Source organism: Magallana gigas, chromosome 3, assembly GCF_963853765.1.
Source record: "Magallana gigas chromosome 3, xbMagGiga1.1, whole genome shotgun sequence".
In the NCBI taxonomy this organism is placed as follows: Eukaryota; Metazoa; Mollusca; class Bivalvia; order Ostreida; family Ostreidae; genus Magallana; species Magallana gigas.
The window spans coordinates 20008736-20032854 of NC_088855.1; the positions used below are offsets into that span (position 1 = coordinate 20008736).

Here is a 24119-nt window from a genome sequence, read left to right on the forward strand (position 1 = left end):
TGTATGGGAATTATCATTTTCCGATGGAATATTAATTTTTAAAGGTAAATATCTCACCTGTCAGGTGAAACACACTAAAAACAAAAGTGGTTATATACTCTCTAGACAATGGTCTATCATTTGGTAAACTTGGATTTTTCCGAAACTGCATCTTAAGCGGGTGCATAAATGCCAATTTGGCACTGGCATAATTATCTGGCACAGTGTTCTGACTCTAGAATCATTTACTAGATCTTGAACTTAATAGAGAAAGCTTTTTTCGTCTTAAAGAACCATTTTAACAAGAGCACGGACTTTGGATAGTTGTTATGTTTTGAAATCAACAAGATTTGAGCCCTTACACCAGTGTCGGATTAAGGGGGAGGGTGGCACCCGGCGCGCACCCCCTAAAATTGTCGAAATAGAGTTGAATCATGCTCCTTCTGGCAAAGGAAATGTACAATTTGCAAGTCATCATTATCAACTTTTTTTGCCGGGAAACTCAACATTAGGCTGAACTCAACGGTATTAAAATGAAGAAAACCCGAACTGATAAAACCCATCTTTGATTACGCCTTCCTTGGGTTCAAATGTAACCAGTCATTCACCTTTAATAACAGGTTAGCGCGGTATTCAATTTGTCTACGACCGACGACATCAAAAATAAGCATTCAATACGTTAGCTTCAAGAAACGTCCTCTGTGGGTACATAAGTCTGACATTATCATCATGATTATTTCATGCAGTCCGTGATTATCTTATGTTGCTGAAGGTTTCGACCAATCGATAAACGGGGCGTGTAGATTTCAGTCCTGTCAGTTTCAACAAAGCTATGAATTACAATTAATTTCTGTCAGAAATAGAGGGAATCATACTTAGTGGAGTATAATTATATATTAGTGGAGAGTTTGCCGATAGTACTAACATACGGGTATCAAAATAACTACCGTTTTGGAACCCCTCTCAATTCAAAATATTTCCATGTAACACTGACTGTATTCGGGAATAATAAACCATTACTACACATGTTAAACTTTCCTTTTTTCGAATGAGATTGAAGATAAAAATTGTATGTGTCTTAATAATTATTTATTTAATTCATGTCAATATAGTTTTTATTACATACAAACATATCTACACATAAATAAAATATTTATCACAGTCAATCTTTAGATCTGAAAGTGTGTTCACTAGCTAAGCTTTGAACTACAAAAAATTTCCCTGTTTATAAGTCCTCCATGTTCAGCACTAAGATCTAATAACAATATATTTATCAATAATCTATTCATTCTGACACCGTTATTAACACAGATGTCAAATCTTGCACACATTTTTCTGGTGTTGATTGGAGATTGTTCAGGTTGGACAAGATTTCTTGCAGTTTTGGCAGCAAGTTGGCGTTCTTCATCATAACTTTGGCCTGAAATTTCAAAGGAAGCATTATTGTACCGTGTAACTTTCATATTATATTTGTAAAAGACACTTGCTTTGCAAAAACTTCAATTGTCCATCTATATCAATTAGTACCACTATTAAATAACATTCTCGGTGGATTTACCTTTTGGTTGTTAAAGACTAGCCCCAGGAGTGCTGATGCCGCAATTGTCTGGACCTTCCCAGAATCCTTGATCAGACATGACAGCAGAAGAGGAAGTAGTTTGTCTACAATGCAAACAAACCTAAATTTACCCTAAAACACAATTTTTTTTTCTCTTTCATAAATTTTTCTGAAGACTTTCAATTTTTGTTCGTTTTGTCTCACTGATTTACCATTGGTTACGTTCATTTATGTTACAATAATTACCATTGGCTAGGAGCTTTGGTTTACTGCTGCAGTGACAGCACATGTTCCTGATGATCAGTACAGAGTACTCCAGGCCGGGTCCACTCCCACAGTCCACAAAGTCCAGCAACAGGTCCACAGAGTCTGAAACATTAAATCAAGCACATTCACAGCGATCATGCTCATCTAAAGAGTCTGGAACATTTAATCAACATTACTCACAAAATCTCTCTCTCTCTCTCTCTCTCTCTCTCTCTCTCTCTCTCTCAGTCATTGAAATTTTCAGGTGCGTTACATCATTACGCCATCTTATAATTCAAAGTCCGTATTTTCTTGTTTGTGTATAGACTACATAATTATATTTTACGTAATTATCAAGATAAAAAGTATTCGAGTTAGATTTGTTTGTTCTTGGACTCAGCACGAGCGGAAGGAAAAAAATCTCCTTCCCATCTCTCTCTCTCTCTCTCTCTCTCTCTCTCTCTCTCTCTCAAAATTCATTTCTATCAAACAGTCAAGCATATTTAAAATACAGACCAAATTCTATGTCGCATTTGCAGATAACTGTTTTGGGTGTTTCTTTCCATTAACATGTAAATCCAAATGCAGTCCAGATTGTATAGCCTAACAATGAGGATCGGATTAGACTGGGCAGTGTTTATTGTGGTTACCTCCTGTTTTGAGGATCATCTGCTGGCCCTCCGTGGAGAAGGACAGGTTAAGCATCAGCTCCAGCCAGTACACCTCCATCTTCTTCACCTGTTTACTCTTCTTTGTCTTTCTGGGATTCAACTCCAAAAACTCTCTAAAGAAATTACTCTTTAGAAAAGAAATAAATAACAAATTAGCATGTGAATCATATTTAATACATGTATATCAATAAAAAAAATCACATTTAGAATTTATCAGAATAAAAACTTTAAAATTCATTAATCTTTAAGTCCCATAACCAAAATAATGTATTTTCATTTCAAAACATTTTATTGCTAGTCTGGTTGTACTGGGAAACTCCATTTCCTAGTACCTTTGTACTGTACCTAAAATTAAATACTTGGTAAAGGATAACAAAACAAATTGCAAGAGCTGACTTACTTTAAACATGATATTTCTGCACTCTGAGGACAGTGCCAGGGTAGCCAACAGTCCATACAGAGCTTTCAGTAGTGGCTCCTTGATGTTGTCTCTGCCGGCCAGCTTCAGCAAGCAGTGGACCAAGGAGTTGGCCCCCAACTGCTGGGACGAGGATCTAGCATTTTGTGTGGTGGATGTTGAAGAAGGTGAGGTGTAAGCCAAAGAACTGGTGGCTGAAAAAAATATGTATGAATATGAAAGCTGCATGCTTTTTCTTAAACATTTTCCTTACTTCTTTTCTTTCATTACCCAAAATCATGGTTCCTGTCAAACATTCACAAAGACTATTGTGTTGTGTTTACCTGTCAAACATTTGGCTGCATAAGTGGACAACAATGAGACAGTTGAGAGCATTAACTGAGGTTCCATTTGACACCACGGCCATATCTTGTGGATGACAGTTGGCAGTCCAGAATGGTAGCATGCCATCTACAATAAATTACATCATTCATTTTTACATGAAGATTGGATATTTAGCAAGTTAGATTTAGTTCTACTTGTGGAGAGTTTCATCTTTAACTTCAAAATGAGTAAAATACAAGGAAAATATGTGCATTTCAACAATGACAGCAAATCATCATTTCATCCTAAGTAATATAATAAAACTATAATGTTCAGCGATTGTTATTTTTAAAACCATTTTCTTCAAAACTTTTCTATTCACATCCACATTAAACTTCATGTGACAATGTATTACTTGTACATGTACATCAAATTTTCTTAACATTCACATACCAGTTCATACTTTTTAATCTTATGGGCTTTCCTACAACAATAAATATAGTTTTTTAAAAGCATATATTAAACATTACCTTTGCATCTTCGTTCATAAAGAGGAGGTTCCTCAGTACATCCAGGGTGATGATGAGATCTGGCACCAGAGCGTCTTCCTTCTTCTTTGCTGCAGTTTTACCCAGCTGTAGGGCTTCCATATTTATCTTGGAATGCAATTGTTTGGTATTTTCTATTGTAGTTTCTACAAAGCCCACTGTGAAGGGAGGAAAAGAGCATAAGCCTGATTCAAATTCCATTACAAAACAAGATTTATATTTTGTTAAACCTCTTGATCAAAAAAATACTAAATGCGCAATTTCAAAATTTCACATTTTGTAGAACTCCTATTTGAAATACTGAATGTCTATTTAATTGCATCATTTCTGATCATGATTTTTGGTACACAAATTGATAAAGTCAAACAAATATGTCTCAAAATCTTACTCTGTAGAGCAGTGCCTTTGGCCTTTTGGCTGACTGCCAGGAGGTTCCGTAGAGCGGCTGCTGCATGGAGTCTGTCCGTGTTCTTGTGATCGGTGGACCGTATCACCGCCTGCTCATATACTGGCACCAGGGCCTTACACAGGTGACAACCAGCGCTTGTCTCATCTTTATCCTCTTTACCTATAGCATATGAAAGATTTATTATAATACAAAGAATTACTGTTGATTCCTTATTTTACACGACATTTTCTGTAATTCCTACATTTTGCAAGAAATCACAAGAATGTATTATCGCAAACAGGATACATTGATCTTAGTTTCGTATAGTTCACATCTGTCGAAAAAATAAAAGCAGCGAAGTGTGCTTCTCGCAATTTGATGCAGATATTAATTCCTTGCATTCATTAGGAATCTATGGTATTGTAGACTATAAATATCATTTATAAATATCATTTCAACAAGAAAATTTGTAAGTCATGTAAATATACATCTACATCATAGCACATGCACAAGGTCCTTGCTTTGAATGACTTTAAAAAAAATCTGTTGAGGATGTTGACCATTACCAAAGTCGGAGTCCAGGAGATCTGTGATGGTGCTGTTGGAGAGATCTAGTTGTCTCCCCTGAAGTTTTCCTTCTTCACTGAACAGTGCAGACAGGAATTGTAGACACTTAGAAAACAGGTCATGGCCGTAGTCCAGCCTCCTTGTCAAGATGTTACACAGGTTGTCTGCAGCATAAATTTTTAATATTAATTACATCTACTCACTACCAGAAAACACCCCCCTTCAAAAAAAAATCCCAAACTATAAGTACCAGTACTTTCCATTCAAAGACAACAGGAAAGTAGTAGAATTACTCCACACAAGAACTAATATCTTACACTACAAATGCATAAATATAACTGCTATGATATTAAATTTGCAAATGTGTACTTGGATAACATTGCCAAATAGTGATAGAAACCACCATTATAAAACTTCACACACTCACCTGAGAAAGAGGTCCATATCTTGGGCAAGCACTCTGTCACCACTGCTAGAGTTGATGCCCCTTGAAGTTGTAGGTTTGTGACAAAGAAAAACAGAATGGTTCCCCACAGTTCCTGTAGCTTGGACTCCACATCAGAGGAACCTGTATATAAATTTATTATTAAACTTTTAGTCACTGTAATTTATAGTTATTCACAAGCTATTACTTTCAATCCATATATTGAAATTGATTTTCTTGAAAAAAAAGAAAAAAGATTTGAGTTTATAGATGACCTTAGGTTATTATCCTTAGTCACATGATAAATGTAGAAACAAATTCTGTTACTCAAAAATTAAGAAGATCCATCATGACAGTAAATGCATACCTTGGAATCTGATGGTCATCAGAGCCAGGGCAGACATGATGAAGTCCTTGTTAGCGAGGATGTCCTGTCTGGTGGGCGTGTCATACACGACGCAGGCCGTCAGCAGTGACATAACTGACGCATACATCTCCAGGAGGTCACCAAAGACAATCTCGTACTGGTCGTAGCTCACGTGTCCCTCCATCTCCAGCATATAGGCCTCCAGTAGGTTAGTGTCCACCATGCTATCAAAGTCGATCAAGGAGTTATTAATAACTAGTAATTGGTAAGGTAAAGTACAATTAAGTTTTCAGTTAGATTAAATGATCACACTCGATCCTCTCTACATGCATATTTCATCGATTTGTGTGTACCTATTTTCAAGCATCTTCATTTGGAAAATTTATTTTATCTTGCAAAGATATTTAGTCTAAAGAATAATTTGTCAGCACAAGAACACTGAACAATAAATCGTATTCTTACTTCATAAGGATCTGCACAAAAGAGTCCCGCTTCAAACAAGTGAATGTGTCTGCAGGTGCTAGGACCACCAGATTGCGTAATAGTTGTGATATGGAAGCCACAAATGAGGGCGTGGCTACACTGATGATGTCACTTCCTCCCTCCCCCGCCATCAGTGTGCTCCCAGAGCTGTCCGCTACCTGCTGTACCACTCCTGCAAATACACAAACACATTACATATGTATTAAAGGTGTAACAGGTATGAGGGAAACTTTATAGAACACAAACAGATTGTCTCTCAAAATTCACAGTAGCTTTCTTCTACCCACATTACATAGTAAAAATGTAAGAACAACAAGAAAAATGTTTTTTCCTCCCAAATCTCATTCTTACTAGCAACACACACCTGTTTGGACATTTCTGATGCCACCTTTTATTTTTCCTCTTGAATCTCCACCACCTCTACTCCACACTGGCTGACCCTTTAAAAGTAATTTTGAGAATTAACTTCTCTGGTATATTAATGTACATTACATGTATTCGAAAAATCAAAACAATAAAAAAAACTTACCTGCTGACTCACAGATGTCAAATCAGCTGAAATATACCAAATATAAATATGAGAGGAAAGAATGTGAATTGTTCTTATTTTGTAGATACATGTATACTGGCGTGCGACCAGTTCTCGTCGAGTACCATTTCTCGCCAGTACATTGTGACGTCATTTTATCAACTCATAAAATTATATACGAAAAATGACGTCACAATGTACTGGCGAGAAATGGTACTCGGCGAGAACTGTTCGCACGCCAGTATAGTACAAAATTTACATGGTTTGGAAAAATACAGCATAATTTAGTTGACATACGGTTTTCTTAAATTGACAAGAATAGATCACTGTCACATTCTTACTTATGAACTTTTAAGCTCACATTGACCATATATTGTCCAACACATTAATCCATCATATATTCTTTTAATGAACTTAAGTTTTCAATCTCTCATCTTCACATAGTTAGGTTTACCTGAAGTAGACATAGTGGATTCTGAGCTAGCAGACGACAGATGAGGGGAAATCATCAATTCGGTGGCAGAGATTTGCTGAATGGTCGGCTGAGCATGGAAGTTGGTGAACACGACAAGCATTTCCTGGTAGAAATGGCTGTGGTGTAGCAAGGCCATGAGGGCAGTTAATCCGACCAGAGACACCTGCAAATTTCGAATACATGTATATATAAAATACACGGAAAATATAATAACTTTAAAAAAGATAAATTGTATTATCCATAATGTAGATTTCATGATGGTACACATGTAGATGTTCAATCTCACAATTAAAAATCTGATTTAAAAAATTTCATAAGATTAATTCTTTTAAGCTATGGTAGGTATTCATACATCTAGAATTTGTCAACAATATGATGAAATCTTCCTATATTTATCTGACTTAATACTTCTTATAACGAACAGAATGAATCATCTTTTCATGTAAGTTGAGGGGTGGGGCCACACTGACCTTGGACTCAGTATCAGCTACCACCGGTCCCTGCCACACATTCTCCTCCATCTCGAAACTGCCGCAGGGCATCGGTTGCGATGTCATGTTTACCAACAGTAAAGCCGCCTGCTGTCTGACCATACTGCATTCTGATTGGTCGAGAAGAATACTAAAAGCCACTCCCCAGACTCCGCCTGGAATGTGGACACAGTGAGAGGTCAGCACTGTCCGTCCACTCTCTGTTAAGGTCAAGGCCACTCCAATACCAAGTCCAGCTACTCTCACCTTAAAAAACAGAGAAATATGAAAATCGCACTGAAAATCCATTAACAATTTTCTTTGGTGATTTTTCTCTTCTTCAAATACATGTATGAAGACATGCAGATAGAGACTTTGAATACCTCAGGATCCCGGTAGGACCACAAAGTTAATAACCAGTCCAGGCCCTGGTGTTCCTCCACTTCAGCACTGTTCTGTCCGTCAGCCCTCTGCTGTACATATATCCACTGCTCGGCCCATTTCTGTTAAATATTTTGAAAAAAACCCATTAAAACATCATTAATGCTATTCTCTTTATACTGTGAGTTGAGATTTGTTCATGTATATCCCTTCACACATATTTTTTTTCTTCAGAGAAACTTCACTTTTTAATTTAAATTTAAACCAGTTTTAAGACAGACCTTATTTTCTGCAGTAGTTGACATTTCATACGCTAAATGCCTCAGACACATGGTGGCTGCCTTAGTGACACCTTTTCCCATGTATGACATTGAGGTCCCTCCTCGGCCAATATGAAAGGCAGACACAACCTGTTCAAACCAGATTCAACATTAATAATTACGAGCACATACAAATGTACATTAACATGATATTCAGGCTGGAAGGAAGGAACAAAATCTTTGAAATAAGGACCAATCATAAATGAGTGTTGTTTACCTCGAGGAGACAGGCCAGAAGCTGACTACACAGTGCCTCTCCCCCAAGTTCTGTACTCTCAGAGCTCCAACCAGGTCTGAAATATCAATTCAAACACCATTAAAATACAAAGACCTTCTACCAACACATGATTAAAAAATTTCCTTTTACATTCTGATAGCAGATGGACTAGAATAGTGATCTACAGGAAACCTTCTACCAACACAAGATTACAAAAATTCTCTGCAAGATTTTGATGGCAGATAGACTAGAATGATCAAGGATCAGTACCTGGCAGTGACATGCATAAGACACTGCAGTGTTCCCTCCAATGAGGCCAGGTTGTAGAAGTGAGGTGCATCAGTCACGTTGAGGCGCTGTAACAGCTGGTGACAGAGGTCCCCACGCAGCTGTTGGAACTTAAGTCTGTGAAAAACAAATTGACATAATTGTAAAAGCTTCAGAACAGTATTGTTATCATCATTAATCTAATTTACTGCACCGGAATTAAAAAAATTCATAAGAAATTTGAGTTTACAAATACATGGTGATGTTCGTTATTAACAGTAATTTATTCATTTTTTTCTACAGAAATCAATAGTTTACAGACACTTTACCTTCTACAGAGGACATAGGGAAGTTTACAGTTGTAGGTGGAGATAAAAGAAAGCAGTTCTTTGTCCAAAGTTCTACAAAAAATGGTAAACACACACAATTACCATACATTACCAATTTCAAAACACTGCTATATCTAGAATTTCTCTGCAAAATGTTAACATAAAAATCAGGAACATTTTCAAAAAATTGAAACTGTATCGACATATCATCCTTAAAACAAGGTACATACCCTGAAGAAATCTTCTATTCAATACAATATCTCACCTCTTGATGTTGACATTTTCAGGGACGTCCCGGGTTTCCCCCCTAACTGAGGTCCTATGAGACAGGCCAATCAGAGGTCCCGATGGCTGGTATAGGACCTCTCCCAGAGCCTGCAAGGTGCCCTCTGTCACCTCACCTGACAGCCTCAGGGCCATACTGATGAATCGAAGGACCTCTTGAAGGAGTGATTCATCATCAGGCATTGATGGGTGTACTTTCAGAAACCTTTTATAGAAAAAAATTGGAAATCTTTGATATTCAAATTTACTGAAAATCCTTGGCATATATGTACTACAGTTGAGAATATAGTAAGAATTTTTTTAACCACTCTGGGTCGAAAGTAATACTAAGCATCTTAATTTGGCAAAGTCCAAAATCATATACATGTATTGAAAAATGAGATTGTATTTACCCAGGTTGTGTATTTGACAGTCATTGAGTTAGTCATGAACTTCAATATCAGTAAAAACAAATTGTCAATTTTGGCCAGCAAATATGAAGTACTATAATATGTTCTATTCATTGACATATTTCTTCAATTTGAAATCTTTACATATTGATTCAGGGACATGCATACACATGTACACCATTCATTCACTGACTGCTAATTATAAAGCAAATAACAGTATCTTCATTTTAAACAATTTCTGCTTTTTTGAAATCCTTTAAGTAAATAATAATATAATCAATTTTTTTTCAAATCATGCATTGAACAAAGTTGTATCATATTTTCCCCCTTTTTTGGTTAAAATAAATTTTTGGGTAAACATTCTTTCCATTTCAGTAAGACTAGCAATAGTTCTAAAATTCTGTACTTTCAAATAACCACTTTTTCCTCTTTCTTTTTTTTTTTTACTTTTTTTTAGGGATGGGGGGGGGGGGGTAGACCCTAACGTTAGCTAGCTATCAAAATTTATATTTTTTATTAAAGTTTGCATTTATATCTTATAATATATTCAAGTAAGAAAAAAAATCAGGAGTTTTCAGTACTGTTTATTATATTTATTTACATCAGATTTAACAAGTGAATATCTAAGGAAATAAATGTAATTTAAAAAACATAATTTATAGGACCACTTATTAACTTCCACATCGCGATTATATTCTGTAAGAGTTGTCTCCCGTAACATTGACCTTGGCAACGTGTAAACACCCCGTAATATATGAGGAAAAATATAATTGTGGTAAAACTTTTTTGAGAATGTGAATGGCATAGGAAAATATTTGAACAATGTACTGAATTTTATTGATAATTAGAAGAAAATAAAAAGTCAACTTATGTAAGTTTTATAACCAAATATTTTGCTCTCCCATTCATCGCCTCCATAGCTCAGTGGTTAGAGCACTGGTCTTGTAAACCAGGGGTCGGGAGTTCGATCCTCCCTGGGGGCTGTCTGGGGAAAATTATATTTTCTATTTTTTTTTTCAATCAACATTAAACACTAGCTTTACCCTTCTAATTATAACCAAGAATTTAATTTGTCAAGAAATTGCTTTTTAATGATATAAAATACCCCGGTATTCTTTGTGACATTTTGTTATGTTGCCCACCTACAATAAAAAGGTACTGGGTACACAAGTTTTTTCAGAAATCTTAGTTGAATTCCTTTCAAAACATGTACCAGTTTGTTTAACATCAATGTAACCCCCCCCCCCCCCCCAAAAAAAAAAAAGACAAAAAAGACCAAAAAAAAGATAAATGAAAAGATAAAAATTAAAAAAAAAAAGCAAAAAAAAAAAAAAAAACACAAAAAAATTTCAGTTTATCAGAAGGAAAATTTACTGATATATCAAATAACTTTTTATATAACACCTTTGGTGAAAATCTATATTTACTTCATTAAAATTCCTGTTTGTATTCAGCTTTTCATAAACTTGCTTTTAATAGAAAAATTTCTTTTTTAAAACTCATTTTCTTGTTTTTTGGGTTTACAAAATTTGTCTTGCACAGCTTACATCTGTACTCTAAATCAACTTAAAATCTATCATTTCTCAATTTTCTTATTAAGTCATAAACTGCAGCAATAAGTACCTGACTATCACTAAATAGTCAGTAATATTATCGATAAGACATGCCTGTTTGTTTTTCAGTATTGTGATTTTCCTAGCATAAATAAACCAGTACTATACACTTCTTAAAATGCACTTATTTTAAAAACTGCTTATGTTACATGTACTAGAAGCTACTGATTTGCTTTTTGTGATTTTGTCATAATCACAAAAAAAATAAATATTATCTCATATTTCATGATTGCAGCATGGACACCAAATCGTACTTTTGTAGTTTCATCATGTTAAGGTGGTATGGGACACTTCCATGTTGTGACGTATTGTTTATCGAAATAAACAATAAAATAAAGTGTAATAATATATTAAGTAGTTTCTTTCTAAATATAGTCACCTAACTCCGTAGCGCAGTGGGTTAGAGGGTTTACTACAAACCTGTAAGTCATGAGTTCGAATCCCGCAGGGGGTTTTACAATTTTTACCTTTTCAAATATTTTTAAAAGCTATTTTTGGTTAAATATTGTAAAATTTGAAAATTCTAACCCGCTGAAAATTTTTCAATTATATAGTACTTTAATCCACATTAATATCGACAGATGTCCCATACCACCTTAAATTAAAATTTTTCCTCAAATTTTTCTAAATAAATACCAATAATATTTTTCTCTAAAAATATTTTGGCTTACCCAAGCACTTTTATATAAACATCAGCCAGCATATTTCAAATATGAAACCTTTACTCAGTACTTCATTTGAGATATTACTTGTATTTGAGACCATTTATTTAATAGTGTTGTGTGGTGCATGCACTATGCCTAAATAGTAGTCAGGGTTTGATACATAGTGCATGAGCCGGAAGCGAGTGCACTATGTATCAAACACTGACTACTATTTAGGCATAGTACATGCACAACACAACACTATTGTTATAGTTATTATGCCGACTGTTGAATATACTGACGTGCTTTGCTATAAGTAGCTGTGACATTTGAGTTTTGACTAGTCCCTCAAAATCATCACTGGAAAAGCAAGTGTTTGTTGTTGTTTTTTTCATATAAATCAATTGATTTAATTGTTTATTTAACAGGTCGAGACCACTATATTTTGTGACGTCGGCATAAATTTGCATACTAAATTAGCCATCTGTTTACATTTATCGACAAACCAATCAGGTGAATGAGTTGCAAGGCATTGTGGGCTACTACAAGTTTCAGTGTATACAAAGCGTATTGAAAATATATACAATTTTGAATTGTCCTTTGGAAACTCATTTTGAATGATTTTTCAGAATTTATGAAATTAATATGGACAATTATGTCTGAACTTTAATTTCTATGCTCACATTTATAAAATATTGCATATGAGGACTTATATTAACCTATTTAAATACCCCATTTTCAATGTTCAAAAGAGAGGTACGTCCTATAGAATTAGAGGCAGCGAGTACCGTTTTTTCACGTGATATCCCATATTTAAGACAACATTATTAGAATGCGCGTTGATATTTTCTTCAGGGACATTCATCAGAATGCTTAATACTAAATGCTGCACAGCTTGCGCTTCTGCGTTTGTATATTTGTGCATTTCTACTACCGTGGCTATTCACGTATGTTAAAAATGTACAGTTACCTGTATTTATTTCTAGTGCACAATGATAAAGTCACCAATACACAACTGTGCAGTTTTTTCATATCAAAACCTGTTTGTACTTGTATGCGTATGTTTGTCAGTCGTTTGATACTGATCATTTTTGAAGCAACAATTGATCACCTAAAACAACAGTATTTTTCAATGTGAGCATGGAACAAAGTTAATGGTACGTAATCTTTCCTTTTTTACCTTCTAAAGTAAAAATCAAGATGTACAAACATTCCGGCAAGCAATTAAATATTGTGAATAAAACAGACAAAAACCATGTGCGTCTGTTGAATCGTAAACACGTTGTAGACCGTCATGCATTGCAACTCATTCACTGGATTGGAGAATCTGTTTGACGAAAATACTGTCACGTGTTAAATAATGCTATCCATATAAGGTAGTGTACCCGACCTGTTTAATCAACAAGTTGTTGTACAATAAAAATTCAACAAAGGTTTATGTTCTTTTCAAGAAATGAGAGACGTTTGACCTTACCCAGAAAACTCCAAATGTTTAGCAGACAAAATCTCAATGAATTTTTTTTTGTACATTCTTTATCAAGCGTCATTTAAAAAAGCGTTTTTGTAATCCTCATGTAGAATTTCTTTGAAAAATGTTCAATCAATTTGTTTAAAAGTTTATCAGAAACTTTAAAACTACCGTCAATAATGAAGTGTTTTTGGAAAGATTAATAAATTTAATTGCTTGATGTCAGTCGTATATATCTACATTTTATATATATAAATACCGTCCAATACATTATCGGCTAATATAGCGCAGCGGTAACGAGGAAGCTGGGATGATTTTAGTGCCGTGAGTTCAAAACCTGCTGTCGCGCTTGAAAGTTTTTGTTGAAAGCATTTGCCATGCTCTATTTCGGCATAGTATGCTTACGCTAGTTAAATCCTTTGTATACTATGCGAAAATAGATGGGTATTGAATATATAGCGACAAACTGACAAAGGTCATATTAATTTGTGATGTACAAGCTATCATTCTACTTAGACTACATAAGTTCCTTCAATGTGACTTGTACAATTAGTGAAACTAATGTGGAATCATTTTTATTCGTGGGGGGTCAATGTTCGTAGATAGCCAACATTATCCTGGTTCATGGGGATTTACTTTGTTGGTAGCAAGTTTTTGATAATTTTAATTAATATTACATGTACATTGTATATAAATGCTTGAATATATGTTCGTGGAGATGTAAATCGTAGGCAAAGGTTATCTACAAAAGCCACGAACATTAGTCCCCCACATGGAATGGAAGACAAAATAATTTATCTTGCATTAACTACTTCGATTCCCTATTTTACAAAAGTACTTGATCCCTTAATTGCAACATTTTATATCAACTGCAAGAGTATAAAATAGAACACATTATACTTCTGTTATAGTTTTGATTATATTGGTCATACCTAACATATATCAGGCCTATGATACTCTATTCCTAGATGCTGTTTAATTGATCATGTATTGGCATAGCCATGATAAAAAAATGACCATGAGAAGAAAATTTACCTGACTATAATAGATTTGTAAGAAAATTTCTAAAAGGTTCATTTTTTCTGAGTTCAACCCTTACCTGCCAATGCTGGACAGCCACTCTTGACCGAACATGACCTCTGACCCTGCATAACCATAAGAGTTGACAAGGTAACTGAGTAGCTGACCGAGTGCCGCACTCACTGCAATGTGGGATGTGGCATTAGAAACACTGTACAAGGTCTGTTTTATCCCCTCAGCTATATGACTGCACTGTACGATTTTCCTCTCTATAAAGCTCAGCTGCAATCTTGGAGAAAATCTGAAAGATAAACAAGTAAAATGTAAATTAAAAAAGCTGAAAGTAAGATCACATTCTAGAGGACTATTTTGACAATTTTGAATAATCTAAAAGTAGTTAAATATATGAATTTGAAAATTAAATTATTCCATCTCATAATTCTGCAGTTGTTTAAAGTGCCAGAACTCTTGCTATTCTTCAAAACTAAACTTACTCTGTCATCTTGTCTTTTTGACTGCTATTTTTGCTCTGAGCTAAATGTTTCAACAGTTTTTCCATCCCTCCATGCCAGGCCACATTCCAAGAGATTCGTAGCATTTCCAGCGGTCTGTCTGTCTGTACAGGGTCGGGATCTGGGGGTAGTTCCACCGTGTGGGGACTGTTGTCATGGTGACAAGCTGGGCGGAATGGGAGGCGGCACCTGGAATATATTCATGTAAATCATCAGCAGTATATCATACAGGCAAAATGGAAACTTGCCGTAACAGCTTGCTTTGCCTTAAAAGAATCTTTAGCATGTTTCACTGCTATTTAATATACATGTACCTACCTTTTCCTCAGTACACTGGGTATGGAGAAATGAACAACAGGAACTGTTCCTCCACTGAAAAATAACATTTTTTTAAATTACTATATATTCAAAACTTTCATGATTAAAAAAAAATGTTAACAAACATTTATTCATTATCTAAATATATTACAATATATCTACTATCTACATAATAAATTTACCAGTTATCATCAATCTACCGGTAATTGAATTTTATTTCTCTTCTTACCCAAGATCAAACTTGGCCACTTCATCAAATAGCAATAATATCAGAATATGAGCAACTTCATAGCATGTTCTCTCATCTCTCTGGTGCAGGAAAGCAACTGAAATCGGAAACAAAATCAACTTGACAAAGACATTTAGGAATTCAAGTTAATCAATGAAATGAAGTTCTCAAGTAACTACAAGTAGATTACCAAATCTCAAAGGATGCACAGGAGTAATGTAAAGGTATATGAAATATTACCTCTGAGTAGTACGAGATAAACTTCCTGATCTCGAGCGAGTCTGTGTCTCAGTTTGTAATCAAAGTGAACTAGGGCTCTCAGGATTGCTGCACACGCAGGGAGGTAGTGTATGTATTCACTCTATAAGCAAAACAGTTGTTTTGGGTTATTACTGGTAAACCTGTGTATGCTAGAAGATTATGAAACAGATGTGAAGTGTAGAAGAGTTAAAGATGACAGAATCTCTGTATCATATGCCCAGCCTGAACAGTTTCAGGTTCTGTTTTCCCAGTTCCTTTTTAACATAACTACGGTAACAAAAATTCAAATTCTCAATTTTAATGTAAACAAATAATTATTTGCTACATTGGTAAAACAAAACATGCTGTTGTCAAGCACTGGAGTACATCAGAGAACATCTGTTTTTCCTGTTCTTTTGACAACTGATTAGAGAGCACACACTATTTTTTTACCTGAGCATCGTCGTTTCTGACCAGACCCAGCTTCAGGTGTTTGAGGACAGTTTCCACCCCTCCTTCCGCTTTGAACGGGGCGTGTAGATTGTGATCCTGTAAGATGATTGCCAGCTGGTCCACTGCCGACTTCTTCACTGAGGGGTCCACGGATGAGGAGCTAAAGATTTCATATACCTTTCTCATTCCATCAATCTACAAGAATAAAAAAGAATTATCAAACAAGTACTTTGAGTCTCAATGAAATATCACATTTATTTTAGCTATTTTTGTACAATTTATTAGAATATAAACATCAAAACTTTAACCTGAAATACAGATCTTCCTAAATCTTCATCTAGAGACCTCTGCATGTCCACAATGAAAATACTGGTTAAGTTTGTGACGTCCAAGGAGGCAAATATCGGCAACTTCTCATTGCTGTCTTGTTCATTGGACAGAAACCAAGCCAACCGCTTCAAGGCCTCAGCTCTTGCTCTGTAATGCAAAATTAAAATGTTAATTTTATCATGAATGGATAAAAAAACTTTTTATCTGTTCTATAAAGAGGCTACTGTGTTGATTGTTGTTAAATGTTTATATTTTGCCCTTCCCATTATACATACCACCTTCATTGTTCACATCTTTGTACTTGCATACCATCTAACTGGCTAAATTAATCACACAATTTTACCAGAAAGAAATGTAGAGTTTGATTCTGTGTAAACAATTGTACGATGTTTTCTTTCTGAGGTGGTCCCTTGGTTTACCTGACATCTGTAGAAAACATCATTCTGAGACAGCCTCTCAGCTTCTCTAAGTACACTAGTCCTCCCTCCGCCTGGACCTCTGTAGGATCAGTCAGTGACAGGAGGGTGGATCCAAGCTTTGTCCCCATATCAACATATGTCTGCAATAATTCATCATATCATTTCTGTAATAGCTGTATTCAAAAATTTATAATTTAAAATCAAATTTTAAAAATATGCTAATTTGTGCCTTGAGACCATATTGCTACAAATCATTCCTTCCAAACTGATCTGACTCAGACTGCCTACCTCTAAAACAGGAAGTGACCTCATCAAAGCATTGAGGACCTCCTTCCATAGATCCTCTGTCATCAACAGCTGACCGTCCAGGATGTGGCAGATGACATCAGAGGCTGTCTGGCTCACCTATGTTACACAACAGTTGTTATTTGTTTCATTTAGGCAACATAAAAGGCACATTACAATACAATAATCAGAATCTATTAACAATGAGTAACAAGGCAATAACAAAGTTACACTTGTTAACCAATACTATTAGCAGATTTTAATGTTCTGGGAGAATGTTATGTCAGAAAATGAAAGTCTCATTGTCGCGATCATTTCTTGCTGCAAACCAGTCTTTCAATGTCTCTTATGATTGATTAATATTAACTACAGCTTGATTGCAAAAGTTAATTGCTGCAAACAAGTTTATCACAAACCAAATGTAAAAATAAAAGTTGGTTTACAGTATTATCCACGGATTATGTGCACTATACAAGAGCAACGCCAATCACTCACCTTGGGATTGGAGTCATTCAACCCAAACACAATGATTTCATACATGATGTCGGAACTGAACAGAAAGCGGGACAGATAGCAGGCTCTAGAGCTGGGGTCTGCTGCCTCGTTCACATTGAGGGAGCCCTGAAAAAGAGGTAGACTATAAGGATGATCCACCATGAATCTACACAAGCTTGTGCAATGATGGTATCCACAAACAAGTATACATTGATAAAAGGGCAGTATTCTTTTGGTGTACATGTTTCAAAGCCTTCTTGATTTTTATCAAATTGATCTATGAACAGTGCACAGTATAAACACTTATTGCAATTCTTAACCAACACCTCTAAAATCCTTGACAAATTGTGCGCCAGTGTTGTACATTTATTCTGAATTGACAAAAGATCTTGACACAGCAAACTAACCTTGACAACTTGTTTGATGGTGCTGTAGGTCTGTTCTTTAACCTCAGGCAACGGATGAGACAGAAACTTCAGCAGGACCTCCACACACTTGTTCTGAAGGGCCTTGTCTTGGGAAGTTCTGGCACAGCTAACAAACAACGTAAGATTTAGTAAATGAAAGTACCATAAACCAGAATGATGAGTACAACACTCAACAAATGAGTAAACTCCATACAGAAAGAAGAATTAATCTGAATAGTTCTGACAAAGGTGTCCATTGTGTAGAAACCCAATAAATATGTCGCATTCTTAAATCTGTTTCTTAAAGATTTTATAGAAGATTCTCCTTCTATAGAATTTTGAACATAAAATATAATTCATATCCAAGGCAATAGGTTGACAATATAGAGAATTGTACAAAGAAAAGGGAGATTTTATGATACATACATGGAGGATGAGAGTTTGACAAATTCTGACACCATTGGAAGATGGAGATGGTATGGCAGGCTCTGGATTGAAGCTTCTGCCATGTCAATCAGCTCACTGCTTCCTTTGTAGGCCTGTCACACAAAAAAAAACCCAAGTTAATTATTAAAAACATGTAAGTTTTCCATACGAACAAAAAGTTTGTGTCCTCATATTTTAACCCATCTACATGTATATGCAGTTTTTCCTTAGGATGTCAAGATGTTCTATAAATTTTCTAATAACTTAAAAGTGAAATTTGTATATTTTAATACATGTTCTCAACCTAGATACATGTACATCTATAAAGCTTAAGTAATGATAGGTTTTTTACACTGACCTCCTCTTGACAAAGCATCAAGAACTGACACGATTTCTGGACAGACTGAGATATTTTGGCCGTGTCCACAAACAGGGTGTACTTGTCTGGACTCAGATTCTGTATGTAGGCCAGGACTGTGATCTGGATGTCTGGGTAACTGTAAGCCAGCGCTTCATCAAAGATCACCAACTCCATGGACTTAACCAGAGTGGCAGGCAAGAGTTTTCTCCCCTTCATGAAAAAAAAGCTATCATAATATATCCCTATTCCTTAAACAACGACATACATGTAATATACAATTTAAAAAATATGTGTCTTAGGGCTGTCTTTTTTCCATCTTATGAAAAGATTTGTGATTTTCAAAAGAAAAAGAAAACCAGTTCAGTTAATTTATCATTTGGGCCTCCATGTCGAATAATTTTGATTTAAATAAAAAATATTGTTACCTGCTGTACTGGAACTAATTGCTTCAGCAGTCTGGAGGTGAATCCTGTGACTCCTATGAACGCCAATCTGTGTTGTATAACGTCGCCCTTGTCCTTCTCTGGATTCCCGCGGCTTACCTCCCCATGGTGATGATAGTTTATCACATCACCTAGTGCCTCAAATGTTGCTGATAATCTCTCAGCCTAAAACAGCGAAAAAAATATAAATACAATTCTGATATGAAACCTTTGAATCATTCTTTGTTTCTAAAAATAAAATAATTAACAATACAGATAGTCTTCTCTGAGCAAGCACAGAATTAAGTATGACCGGTATTGGGGGTAAAACTTTTATTATTTCTATGAATAAGTGGCCATTATCTGCATATGCATTGAATACAGCATATTCAGAGAGCATAAACAGTAACTGTAAATACTGTAGAAGCAAAAATTATCATGGGGATATTAAAAATTAATTGAGTCATGTTATAAAATTTTTTCCTTGGTATTTACTCTCATTTCAAAGTTTACCAAATACATGTACACATATCACTATATAAAAAATTAATACAAGGGATTTAATTATGTTGATAACAGTTGACAACAAATGAGATTCAACCCCCAACAAGTACCGGTATTCCTGCTTTTACAGTATATTCCCGATTCTTACAATTTCCCTTGCTCTGGAGGACACATCCTGCCAGATCTCCATGGTAACAATGCTGGTGAGGATTTCAAGCACCTGGTTGAGGAGATACATGAGCTGTGTGACCACGCCCTCAGCTCCTGTCTTGAGGAGGGGGACTGCCTTCTCCAGGACCAGGGAGCAGTACTGGGGGAGTGTAATCTGCATGCTCTGTAAGGACCTCATGTCGTCAATGTCTGTCTCCTCTGGATTTGTCACATCAGGTCCAATACTGACACTGGAGTTGCGGGAATTGGCAGAACTATCAAATATAGAAAATCAAAACTTCAAAAATAACTCTTCTTTTATTCAGACAATTTTGTTCAATTTTCAGTATTTAATGTTGTTATCCTTTATTACAATATTTGTTATGCTATACTTCCTATAAATGTTTTCCTTTTTAAAAATGTCCAAAATCACATGTAAGTGCAAAAAAAAAATATTATGTCTCTTATTTTTGTTTAATTGGTGAATAGAATTAATATAAGAAAAATGATTTAGACTTCACTGTTTTTAAAATTTGATTTACCTGACTGACGAAGAGGAGTCAACTTCCCGCCCATCTCCCCGGGGGCGGGTGTCTCCCCACCCTGCCAGTGGACTGTGACTGTCAGTCCTCCCCGACTGGTTAGACAGTATGCTCGGGGAGTTGGAGAAAGGAGAAGAGGAAGGCGAACTGAAATCTTTAATGATATCACTGGTAACTAACAGAATTTAAAAGAACACGCATGTTGTAAAATATTCAGAGAATTTATCTTACTATACATTAGTCATTGGTATCAGTTACAACTTTTCTGAGAAAAAGGCTTTTAACAAAAATAATTTACAATACACATGTATACAGTTCAATCTACATGAAAAATGGATTGTTTTTATTTGCTACTGTCAGAGTATTCATACCTTGCTTTGACGTGAACAACGATGGATCTTGATAATATCTTAACCTTGACCTCAAAGCAGAGGTCAGGTCACCAAGGGTTTTGGCTGCATGAATAGTCAAGTGTGTGTTAACATCTGGAACTGCTCCCAGAAGTCCTAGCAGATTCTGTAATGTAAAAAACTTAAGCTCCATTTGCTGTTGCTAATCTTTTTTTAATAATCAAATGCACATGTATTGTATTTCACTCTTTTGATTGTCAGATGTATCACTTACCCGAACAATATTAGGTCTTTGTAAAAATATCTCTGCAGGAAAATCTTGAAATACCACATCACTTAGAAATTCACAGGAACTAGCCAAAAGATGGGACTCTCTACTTTGTAAGGAACTGCAAATTGTTTATTAGACAACATAATATAATTTAAGAACAATTCTAAAATAATCATTAATAGTCATAGTGGTCTACATCTTCTTCCTTACATACAAGTAGAATATAAAATTCACAATTTTTTTCTGATAAAGAGGTACATGTATAGCCTTTTCCCATTATTTCACACACTTGTGAGATATGCGTTTCTTTGAACATATTTTAACAAAATATTGTATAATATTGAAAATGTCTGATTTTTGCAAATGCACTATATTGTAGGCGAAATAATGAGAAAAGACACTATACCTCTTGGTCACAGTATATTGTTTCCTCTTTGAAATACAGTATGTAAGAAAATATTCCACAATACTTACGAGTTTGTTGACTGAATAACATGTCTGTCTGTGGAAGTCAAAGCTAACCAAGGGAAGGTGGTTGCAAGGAAAGTATTAGACACACCTGCATGTACAAAACAAGTGAAAAGCTGTCAATGCTGACAGCAAACCGGGTTTTCTTTAATGTGAACTGTATCCATAATCCATGTCAACCCGTATCCAGTGAAATGGAGTACCCTATATGCAACATTTTGCCAAAAAATGACTAAGTTCGAAAGCTAGTATTTTTTTCATAAATAATTAGAAATCAAAATCCTAGCAATATGCACACCTCTAATATATGTACAATTGATCTGCAAAAGAACAACTTCCTATCTTGAAAACTGTAGGAGGAGTTATCCGTACAATGAGGGTACCCTATATGCAATATTTTGCCAAAAAATGACTAAGTTCAAAAGCTGGTATTTTTTCGATAAATTATCAGAAATCAAAATCCTAGCAATATGCACACCTCTGATATATGTACAATTGATCTGCAAAAGAACAACTTCCTATCTTGAAAACTGTAGGAGGAGTTATCCGTACAATGAGGGTACCCTATATGCAATATTTTGCCAAAAAATGACTAAGTTCAAAAGCTGGTATTTTTTCGATAAATTATCAGAAATCAAAATCCTAGCAATATGCACACCTCTGATATATGTACAATTGATCTGCAAAAGAACAACTTCCTATCTTGAAAACTGTAGGAGGAGTTATCCGTACAATGAAGGTACCCTTTTGGCAGCCGCCCGCCCACCCGCCCGCCATTTTCACCATTTTAATAACCGGATTTTTCCGTTGGAAAACCCGGTTAACAATAAAAACTGATAGCTAAAAAAAAAACCCTAGAATGTAGTTATTATTCACTATAGAAATGTATAATAATAAACATAAGAATTTTTTTGTTTACCGGTACATTTTTCAACATTTTTACATAAAAAAAAAATTTATTTAAAGTACAGTGCAAGCTTTTGAATCTTTTCTTGAATAAGGACTATCATTCAAGCTTTACCATCATTGTTCTCCCTTTGTTGTTCTTGCAGTAGGTAAACTTTGTCTTTGAAGTAGCCATCAGAATTCTCCCTCCCTGTGATTATGTGTGGAGGATCCATAAGTTCCTGGGGTGGTAGTGTTGAGACCGATGTAAGTGACGGAGCGACTTCAGAGGCCCCATCACTAGCAGTAAGTGCTCCTCCTGCTTCTGAAACTATAAAACATATTTACATGTATTGCTTGTAAAATAACTTGAAGTAACTCATAAAACTTGTTTGTAATCTTTATTTTCGTTTATCTGTGACACTAAAAAAATCAAAGTTCAAACATTTAATGGTGGATCCATTTTTCCACAAATAATGACAGTGCAACAAGATCAATGCTCAAAAATTCTTTCATCAATGATGATAATTTTGCAAAACTTGGACAATTTATGAAAATAAGCCTCAATGAATTCAAATCATTTCAAAGTACCTTGTTCACATTAAAAACCTAGTATATCATTGTAAATATCCCATGCACTTTTGTTTTTTATGGACTAACCAAATTGTTTTACTGCAGGCTAAACTTTAAGGTGCCTTTAAAACAATTTTAAAATGTACATACCTGTGCCGAACCCCCTCCTCTGATAAGTACAGGTAGGACTAAGGGTTTCATCTGCCACCTCTGGCAATCTCATAGTGTTTTCAAGGATTTGATCAACTATGGGTTGCAAAGACTTTGGAACATCTGATCGTAACTGACTCAGAAATTCAATTGCTCCAATGTCTTGGAGAATTTGAGCAGCAGAAGAATGCTTTAAAAAAATGCAAAAGTAGATATTTTACGACAACAAACAACTTTAAACAGGCTTATAATTTATTTAATAAATATATATATATATATATATATATATATATATATATATATATATATATATATATATATATATATATATATATATATAATGGTGTTTTTAAACAATCAGTTTTTATTTACCTTTGATAATCTCAAAAGAAGATGAAGAACATCTCCTTGCTTTGAGGGATTCGGAAAATTAAACCACTCAATGAGTCTAATCATGAGATGGCGCTCATTGACAAGGTCTGAGTCACATACTAAATTATGCTCCAACTTTGAGAGAAGATTTTCAAGACTTCTTACTCTAATTTCCTCCAAGTTATGGCCTTATAAAAATGAGAATATCCACATAAAAAAAATGGATTAAAATGAACAAATCATGGAATCATTGTATTTCAATTTTCTATATAACAATATGCAGTTTTAGAAAAAATTGAAGGGGATAACATGGTAATATCTACGATCATCCCAGAGAATTATTTGATTACTATACTAAATATCAACATCAAGAACTTGCATGTAAATTTTGCAAATAAAGATTTGCAAATGTCACAAATAAAAAACTTTCCGCACCTAATTTTTTGAAAATTCCCTGAAAATTTATGTCTTGTCTTGTTTGCAAAGCCATCTTTGTTTTAGCTGTGGCATGCAAAGCATTAAATTTTTCTCATCATCCCCCAGGTCCAAACTTGTTTCAAAACATCCGCCGAATTTTTATCTCCAGTGGCAGAAGAGT

At 35.1% G+C, this 24119-nt stretch overlaps 1 protein-coding gene and 1 non-coding gene across 3 annotated transcripts; one reads left to right on the forward strand and one right to left on the reverse strand.

Moving 5' to 3' along the window:
- Nucleotides 1-1074: 1074 nt before the first annotated feature.
- LOC105338617 (rotatin) lies at nt 1075-24115 on the reverse strand. 2 transcript variants are annotated; one of them, XM_066078812.1, is made up of 45 exons: nt 23957-24115; nt 23522-23709; nt 23150-23339; nt 22563-22751; nt 21548-21632; nt 21077-21191; nt 20824-20968; nt 20453-20606; nt 19909-20185; nt 19260-19442; nt 18832-19044; nt 18474-18586; nt 18048-18174; nt 17641-17766; nt 17149-17265; nt 16861-17000; nt 16420-16588; nt 16112-16306; nt 15659-15779; nt 15419-15515; nt 15190-15243; nt 14854-15060; nt 14439-14660; nt 9206-9430; nt 8941-9012; nt 8615-8749; nt 8345-8420; nt 8089-8217; nt 7810-7929; nt 7427-7693; nt 6936-7119; nt 6482-6507; nt 6317-6392; nt 5932-6124; nt 5470-5693; nt 5106-5246; nt 4678-4842; nt 4112-4291; nt 3706-3881; nt 3196-3322; nt 2855-3066; nt 2434-2581; nt 1784-1906; nt 1538-1641; nt 1075-1399 (listed from the first exon to the last, which is right to left on the reverse strand). In XM_066078812.1, exons 1-45 carry the CDS (start codon nt 24009-24011, stop codon nt 1265-1267), a joined length of 6720 nt encoding a protein of 2239 aa, XP_065934884.1. In that variant the 5' UTR covers nt 24012-24115; the 3' UTR covers nt 1075-1264. The 2 variants fall into 2 exon arrangements, with proteins under 2 accessions (XP_065934884.1, XP_034337003.2); XM_034481112.2 differs by having other exon boundaries at nt 22563-22757.
- On the forward strand, nt 10525-10597 carry Trnat-ugu (transfer RNA threonine (anticodon UGU)). Its single transcript has one exon. It is a non-coding gene; the product is annotated as a tRNA-Thr (tRNA).
- Nucleotides 24116-24119: the final 4 nt, after the last annotated feature.